The sequence below is a fragment of the Echinops telfairi genome, unplaced genomic scaffold (genome assembly GCF_000313985.2).
Source record: "Echinops telfairi isolate 266 unplaced genomic scaffold, ASM31398v2 ScPeMD7_7421;HRSCAF=8459, whole genome shotgun sequence".
Lineage (NCBI taxonomy): Eukaryota > Metazoa > Chordata > Mammalia > Afrosoricida > Tenrecidae > Echinops > Echinops telfairi.
This window is the reverse complement of record NW_022111321.1, coordinates 17,595,934-17,604,902: the sequence shown is the minus strand read 5'-3', so window position 1 is coordinate 17,604,902 and position 8,969 is coordinate 17,595,934. Positions and strand designations below refer to the sequence as shown.

Genomic DNA, 8,969 nt, shown 5'->3' with positions numbered 1-8,969 from the left:
TCCTATAGGGTCCCTAACTAAAAGTAGACATCAACTGGAAGGCAGTGAGTTTGATTGGCTTTTTGAAGGATCTGGTCAAGAGCCCTGATAGCTAATGGGTTGTAAGAGGGACTTCAAACTATAAGATTTGAACCTAGCAGCTGCTCAGAAAGATGAGGTTTTTCTACTCCTATAAGGATTTACAGCCTCCAGTTCTCCTTTGCCTCTGGGGTCACCGTGAGTTGGGATGGACTTGATGGCAGTGAGTTTGGTTTGGGTTTTAAGGAGCAGGTGCCATGGTGGTTCACTGGGTAAAGCTTTGGGTACTAATCACAAGCATTTGGGGCTTAGTAAGGATCCGATTTGAATCGTATAGACACGGTACTCTCTTAATTAAAAAAGATGTTCCAAAAATGCATAACAATATAGTTTCAAAGCTTAGATGAATCAGCTAATTACAAGGTTGGTGGTTCAAACCCACCTTTGCCCTGTGGGAGGCAGATGAGGCTGGCTGTCAGCGTGAGCCGACTGGACAGCTATGGGTTTGTTTTTGTTTGTTTGTTTGTTTTTAAGAATCCAATTAGGAGCCCTGGTGTCACAGTGGTTACGTGCTCAACCACTAACTGGAACGTCAGCAGTTTGTACCCACAAGCCACTCTGCGTCCGAAAGAGGTGGCGGGAAACCTGTGAGGCAGTTCTGCGTGCCTTACAAAGCTGCTGTGCGTCAGAATGGACCCCACTGACTTGGTTTGGAGCGGATTTTAATGGTATTTTCCTTGAACTCTAAATAAAGAGGTCCCAAAAGTTTATTTCTGGGCCACAGTCACTTTTATTACAATAGTGATTCAAAGCCTAGTTAAGTCAGCTAGCTAGTCGACTGCAAATGACCACTTGCCGTCATGTCAGTTCTGACTCCGGCGATCCCTAGAGTTTCGAATGGCTGATATGTGGGAGATAGACCTCCACACAGTTCTTCTCCCCTGTGATAGCGTTTCCAAGGTTATGTGAAGTAGGTGTTATTTCCCTGGGACAGAAAACACACAGAATGTGGACAGAACACAGACTTTTAGAGTTAGAAGGGATGCTTGATCGCTCTAGCAGAATCATTTCAAGTTGAGGAAACAGGCTCAGAGAAGTAAACCTCTAGCATTTATAAAGAGCCTGTGTGTGTAGTCTGATACTGCCAATAATCTACTTGAAATTCGGATTTTTTTTTTCAGAATTGTGTATTATTAAATAATGTAATAGCTTGCAAAGAAAGCTTGTGTGTATTTACAAGGAGAATGCTGGGTTATATTAACGTGCCATCATTCTAAGGATTCATGATTTCTTTAACTATATGGAATGGTTGAGTTTTATAGATAATAGATAAAGAGTTGATTTCTTCTTTGCCTTTTTTATGAATTGATTTTGTCCATTCAAAAAATCTTTATTGAATGGCTCATGACTCAAATGTTGAGTCATATCCTTAGTTTTTAAGCATGGATCAGATTGTTCTTGGCCTTAAGGATATTTCAAGCTAATGTATACAATTTTCCATGTACATTAATATAGAAAAAGGTAATCTCTATATAGACACACCTGTCCAATAATTGTTAAGATGAAACAACTGATATGTGGGGTTTTTTTTCTTTTCTTTCAGGTCAAACACTCTTCAAAGTAGTAATCAACTCTCTTTCCCCTAAAGAGGTAGTCCGGATTCACGTATCTAAACCTTTGGACAGGAATGATGGGACATTCCTGCTGAGATACAGGATGTACGAAAGTGCCAATGAAGGGCTGAAGATAGACGTTCTTTATGGTGGTGAACATGTTGCCCTGTCCCCTTATATTTTGAAAGGTAGGTGATTACTACATAACCCTATCCTGATACCAGCAGTCCTTCCACGGCACTCTGTTTCTATGCTGGGTTGGATAATTCATTGCTAGGGCCACACAGAACTCATAGGCAGTATTCCCAATTAAGGGCTTTTATTAGGAAGTCAGGCTCAGCAGACAGTGAGGTGCAATCACGGATCTGCAGCAACACCGCCCCTGGGCCTTTGCCTCCGTGAGGTCAGGAAGTCAGCCCTCCAGATGAGGAGAAGGTACCAAATAGTCTCGGTGCTGGTCCTCTGAGTCTCCAAGCCATAGTCTCTGGTGCACCTGGTCTCCTGGCTTCCATCAATTTAGACAGCGATCTTGGACAAGCCCTTCCAAATGATCCAGCAAGGTTTTTCTGTGTCCCAGATGGCTCTCTTATACGTCAGTAGATAAGACTGTAAGTAAATAAGAATGGCTTTGATGGAGGTGTGGTTTGTTGTTAGCTCACCATCCCCCCCACCTCTACTCCCCCCACACCTCATCCCTCTACCCTTCCAAACCCCACAGAAAAGGACCTTAACCCAAGGAAAACAGGATGGTGTCTCAAGTCACACCCTCTATTAAGGTAAAAGTCAAAGATGCCCCCAAGGAAACAAAGGGTGTGGCTTGGTTCACACCCTGTTCTAAAGTGGTGTCTTAAAGATGCCCTCAAGGGAACAAAAGGTGTGGCTGAGTTCAGGATCTTTATTAAGGTCAGGTCTCAATCCGACCCTATTCCTGTCTGTTCCTGCAGTGGGGAATGCCCTCCAAAATGGGACTGTAGCCTCGGGTATTGTGTGAGTCTGGGTCCATTAGAGAAACAAATCCACAGAAACTCATGTATAAGAGAGAGTTTTATATAAAGGTTAAGTGTGCATCAAGAAAACATCCCAACCCAGTACTGCCCAAGCCAACAAATACAACATGAACCCATATGTCTGAAACCAATCCACAAAGTCCTCCTCCATCTCACAAAACATACACAATGATGCCGACTGCAGGAGGAAAACCAAGTCAGTGAATGTGTAAACATCTCAGCGCTGGCAGGGGTCTCCACAAAGCTGCTCCAGCACCCAGGGCTATATCGGGGTAGGTCTATGTGGTTTCTCCTCAGGAATATCTTGCAGGAAGTGAGCCTTGCCAGCTGAAGCAGGGAACTGGCCAAGGCAGCTGCACCCTGGTGCAACCATCACAAAATAAGAGACCCTAAAACTAGAAAGGCGAGGCTCACCGAGCCATTTATCCCTCCACCCTTCAATTAACCCCACAGGTGTTTATCGGCCAGGTTGGCACAATAAAATACCTCAGGCATCTAAAGTCCAGAATTATAACATATCCTGTAAGGAATTATGGCTAGAAGGGACATGTTAATTGACTGTATCTCAGGACCATAGCCGTGTTAGGCTAGTGTGGTGCTATAGTGGCTACAGTTGGGCTGCTAACTGCAAGGTCAGCAGTTTGAAACCACCACAGTTAGTGAAGGAATACTCTTCTGCCTACTCTGCCCAAGGCCCTTGGGTTCAGTTTCCAGTCCAGCTGGTATAAACAGGCAGTGTTCTCACCCTGGTCCTTCCCTGGCCTTGGATAGTTTCCTCAGATGCACAACTCTCAAAAACCAAACTCCATGCTATCAACTCAATTCCCAGTAGAACTACCCTTGTGGGTTTCCAAGATCGTAAACTCCTACAGGAGTAGGAAGCTTCATCATCCCCTGAGGAGTGACAGATGGTTTTGAACTGCTAACCTTGCTGTTAGCAGCCCAATACATAAACCACCTATCTACTGACTGATGAAATACACCCAAGGCCAGCCACAATAGATTTTAGTGAACCATATAATACTGAATCCCAGGCACAGGGAATGTTTCCAACATCTCAGATTTCTAGAAGCTTCTTCCAGAAGGCTTCCTCATGCCAGGCTCACCAGTCTCTGGCTCAGTGGCCACCAGGAAGAGTCTGTGCCTCTGTGCCACCCCATGCCCAACTACCGCCAAAGGGACAAACATTTTTATATTAAAGCAAATATGGATATCTTTTAGGACAAGATATAAATTTTACATCTATTCTTTTAAAACATGAGTCTTCAGGAGAATTTTACGCTCATATCTTGCCTCATAAAATAAAACTGCTGGTTTACCAATAGAGGCATATTGATGGGTGATTTTAAGGATTCAGAGGAACAACACCCCACCCCACGCCAAACCCTCTCCTTAAAAATCTCCACCCCATACTTACCTGGCAGGGGAGATACCATGATCACGAAGATGGTTTTCCCAGGGCGAGGCTTATCCATTGCACTCCGGATGTGCTGACCCCTGCGATTTCCCCAAATGTGGGAAACTCGACTGCATAATTTGTGGTAGTGGGGGACTGCGTTCGCACTCTCCCCTTAAAAAAGAAAAAAAAAAATCTCCACCCCTACTATATGGTAATGCTTGGAAATTATCATGTTTCCCCTTTTCCCTGTAGGACCCCTAGTGGTGTAGAGGTTAGCAGTTGGGCTTCGATTCTTAAGGTCAGCAGTTCAAAACCAACAGCCACTCTTTGGGAGGAAGACTGGGCGCACAGGGGCAGTTCTACCCCGTTCCACAGTGTCCCTGTGAGTCAGCATCCACTCAATGACGGTGATTTTTAGTCTTTTCCTTGTTAAAAGGTGTTAGGAATAAAATCGTGTAGTCATTTAAAATAACAACAAAATATTTGATTGCTGTAGGCTTAAAAAAATAATAACTGGCAAATTGGAGAAATGCTCCTTCACGGAAGAAGGAAGCTGCATCTAGATCAGTGGTTCCCAAAGCGGGTGATGCTGCCCTCTGGAGGACACTGGAACAATCCAGGGGCCTGCAAAAGCAGATGCCTATACTTTATCCTGGATTATAGGACAAATGTGTTTAATTGCCTGCGGAAGCCTGAGTAATTTTTTTCTGAAAAGGGGACGGCAGGTCAAATAAGTCTGGGCACCTATGACCTAGAGAAAGGGGGAGTCACAGAGCCTCCAAACCTTTGCTTAAAGAGTACAGGTTTCCATGATGGTGAAGAAGTTATTGACTATTGAGCTTACTTGAATAAGATAGGGAAGTTCCTGCCCTCCATCCCCCAGAAATTCAGGTGAAGGAAGTCTAAGTCTGTCTCAGCCAATCACAGGTTAATGGGTTTGTTTAGGTCTGCACTTTGAAACAGCCATTTGGGTGGTAGAGAGCTGGCAGATTAATTTGGGGATCAGGAATTTTTACGTGTGTGGATAAGAAGAGTCCTCTGGAAACAGAAGTAGGCCATCCATTTTAATATGAACTGGGTTTCACAGAGGTAAATTGGTTTACATTTATCAACAATGTACGCCTCACAGCACATCCGTGTCGATTGGAACTCAGCAGCGGATCTGCAGGAGGAAGACCAGATTCACTCTGCCCATAAGGCTGCTGCGAGTCGGCAGGGACTTGATGGCAGTGAGATTGTACGTCTTAGACAGGGGGCCCTGGTGTGCTGCCAGGTAAGCATTGGACTGCTAACCTCAAAGTCAGTGGCTCAAACTCACCAGCTGTTCCCTTGGAGGGGAAATGAGGCTGAAAGTTGAGCCTATCTCTTCTCATAAAGATTTACAGCCTTGGAAGCCCTTTATAGGGTCCACATGAATCGGAATTAGCTCAATGACAGTGAGTTTGGCTTCTGAATTTATACACATGATAAGGAGCCTTGGTGGCACATTGGGCTAAAGTGTTGGAGGTTCAACCTACCTGCTGCTCCAAGGGAGAGAGATGAGGCAGTCTCCTGTGAAGATGTGCAGCATGGAAAGCCCTATGGAGCAGTTCTGCATTTTCCCATCACCCCACAACTCACTGCTATTGCATCTCTCCCAACTCAGAGTGGCCTTATAGGATATAGCTCCATCATTCTACTTCAGAACAGCAGTTGGGTTTGCTGGTGAATTTGAACAATTGGCATTGCTGTTAGCAGTCTAACGTAACCTGGCAGTATCCCCATAGTGCCTTATGTGCTGTAGCATTGCCACAAATCAGAATCTATTCAACTACAGTGGGTATACACGTGATAGCCGGTTGTCTAGGGTCGTAAAAGATGTAGGGAAAGTAAAAGCATAGGACTCTGAAATAATTGCTTGTGTGCTAAGGGAAAAGACCGCAGATGAAACAGTAGTCTAAAGAGGGCTTTTATTAAGCCTCAGAAAGCACAAAAACAATCATCCGAGTGAGAGAAACCATAAGCGTGTACACAGTACAGAGCCCAGTGAAATCCAACGAACCAATTACAGTGTTTGTTACATACAGTGGAGAGCAAAGGTCACTTCATCACTGTTACAGATGGGACTACAGGATGGGGCTTGGGGGGTGGGAGAACAGGAACCATGACTGGAGTAGGTATATAATTACAGATTTTAAAAGGTTAAAGGACAGGCTACTTTCAGTAAATCATCGTGAGCAAGTTTCCTAGTTCTTTGTGTGAGTACTTGTTTGTAGCCTACTTCTTTCAATTGCATTCGCCTGAAGACAAACTCGCTTTTCCTGGCCTTGTCTAAGAATAGCCATCTTGTTGGCTTAGTGGCCAGCAAGCACTGGAGAAGTAACGCGAAGAACTCAGAGGTGTCTGATTTTGTGCCAAGACTTGAGAGAGAGTTTGGACTTTCGCTGTGGGCAGCAGCCTTTCACAAACCAAGTGCTTTAGAATTTAAGTTCACTTACATTATCCTACTTAATAATTGAAGGCAGGCCATCCCCATCTGGATAATCCTAGAACCTATCCCTTGTTCCCATCAGGAACAGAAAGAGCTCCTTGTGTGTGGTGCTTGTTAATGGAGCATAGCATGGTAAAAGGAAGGGTAAGTCAAAGAGGATTACTTCTCGGGTTCTAGTTCATGCATGCATCTTGTTTATTCCAAGCAAAATGTCTTTAAACCCATCACAAGGCTGGATATATATATATATATATATATAGCCCACTCCCAGGGGGGTGGATAACAGAAAAGTGGGTGAAGGGAGACAATGGACCGTGTAAGACATGAAATAACAACAATAATATTGTTTTTGATCAAGGATTCACGAGGGTGGGCGAGGAGGGAAAAAAGAGCTGATACCAAGCACTCAAGTAGAAAGAAAATGTTTTGGAAATGTTGGTGGACAAATGTGCTTAATACAATTGAATGATGGATTGTTATAAGACTTGTAAGAGCACCCCAATTAAATGACCAATAAAATAAAAACAAAAGAAATAGTTACTAGTAAACAAGGAAAGTCAAAGAAGTCTTCAACCATCTAAAACAATAAAGTGTGTGTTCTAACTTTTTTAAAAATGTCTTTAAGTATGCCTCTGGGATCAGTGAATGGTGCAGATAATTTCTCTCAGTAATATAGTTGTCTTAGACTCTTTAACCCACTGCCATCAATTCCATTCTGGCTCATAGCAACTGGATATATGATAAATATTGACAAGAGCAGACAGCCTTCTCTTTCTCTATCAGAGTGTCTGGTGGGTTGGAACCATCCACCGTGCAGTTAATAGCCCAACACGTACCCACGATGTCACCAGTGCCTTCACAAAAGGTCTCCTCCAAACAGTGGTTTCTGAAGGGATCTGGGCCAGTTAAATAAAAGGCGGAGAGGAAACTTTGAAGGTTATGGAGACTGTTTGGGGAGGACTACAAAGAGATCATCCTGATAGATTTGTTAGAAGGATGCAGGGTAATTAATCACTGGGACTCATTATGATGATTTATTTTAAAAAATTGAAAACTGAATTGTTAAGAAAAAGGACATGAGACCATCTCTCCAATTAGCCCTATAAATTCCAAAGTGCCCAATAATTCTACCGTTAGGGTATAAGAAATGATGTCACAGTATGTTGAAACCTCATCTATAATCTATAATTAATCTGTGCTTTCCCTCCTGATCGCCTGTTTCTTTTGAGCCCTTCTGGGAAAGTATCCAACCAAGCAAGCGAGTATTGATTACAACCAGATCAGACCTGCTGACCACATGCAGAAAGGACAGTAGCAGCCTACCGTGGACCCCAGAACAAAAAATTTTGCTCAAAGAACAACATCAAAATCATCAGAAATACATCACCAGACTGAATGACAACATTTAGAATAGAGGGGTCCAATAAGCCACTTCCTGGACAAAAATTCGAACCCTCCCCCAAGGCATCTTGATGTATACATATAAAACTGCAGACCACCCTATTGCCAGTGCTGGCCTTGCGAGTCCCAGCTTGCTAAAAAGCCTTATCAGCCAAAGTAAAATCTTCCTCCTTCACTTTCACTTAATCTCTGTTTTTGTTTTTCTTAAAAGGTGCCTCTAGCAAGACCTAGGTTGGTAACAGATGCAAAAGTTACACCCAGCAAAATTTTCTGCCCTGATAATGTACCTACTCATTCTTCGTTTCTTTGCAAGGGCTCCCCTGTGAGGATCTAGCTCCTTGGGAAACCTTACACCTTTCCCCTTACGGACTTCCTCTTACCCATTCACACTCCTCTTTGTTACCCCAAGTTCAAAGACCTTTGAAAAGACGTGATTTGAATCCCTCGAAGGAGGCCAAGGCGGCCCTTTTGATGTGGTATGTTCTGTGGAGAAGGGTAAGAGGTCTGAGAACGCTGCCTTCTGCAGTGTCTAGGCAGAGGAGGATAGGTTGCGGAAGCAGCAGCTTCATCTAGTGATATCGTTCTCGAAGCAAGGTTTCCATGATGTTGCAGCCATCCTTTGTGACTTACCCTCGCCCACGTTTGCCCTTCCTAGGTCCAGTGTACCACGAGTACTGCGCGTGCCCAGAAGAGGATGCTCGGGCCTGGCAAAAAGTGCTTTCATGCCCAACCAAGGAACCACAGATTGCGAAAGATTTCTCGTCCTTCCCCAGCATCAATCTCCAGCAGATGCTGAGCGAAGTCCCCAAAAGGTTTGGGGATGAGAGAGGCGCCATTGTTCATTACACAATTCTCAATAACAACATCTACCGGCGAGCTTTAGGGAAATACACAGACTTCAAAATGTTCTCTGATGAGATTTTGCTGTCCTTGGCAAGGAAGGTATGAGAATGCTTTCATCGACTCCAAATGTGATAGTTTCATTATTTCGTTGTAGCATTTAAATGCTTAGGAAAGAATTATATTTGCAAAGGATAAACATGAATTCTAGACTTAGAAAC

At 43.8% G+C, this 8,969-nt stretch overlaps 1 protein-coding gene and 1 non-coding gene across 2 annotated transcripts in view; both read left to right on the top strand.

Moving 5' to 3' along the window:
• Nucleotides 1-8,969, top strand: part of POGLUT3 (protein O-glucosyltransferase 3) — a 32,242-nt gene that overhangs the window by 5,270 nt on the left and 18,003 nt on the right. Inside the window, exons 2-3 of the mRNA XM_030887688.2 lie at nucleotides 1,622-1,819; nucleotides 8,564-8,850. Coding sequence (XP_030743548.1) covers nucleotides 1,622-1,819; nucleotides 8,564-8,850 — 485 coding nt within the window. The remainder of the gene's footprint in view (nucleotides 1-1,621; nucleotides 1,820-8,563; nucleotides 8,851-8,969) is intronic.
• LOC115872262 lies at nucleotides 4,048-4,211 on the top strand. Its single transcript, XR_004047768.1, has one exon. It is a non-coding gene; the product is annotated as a U1 spliceosomal RNA (small nuclear RNA).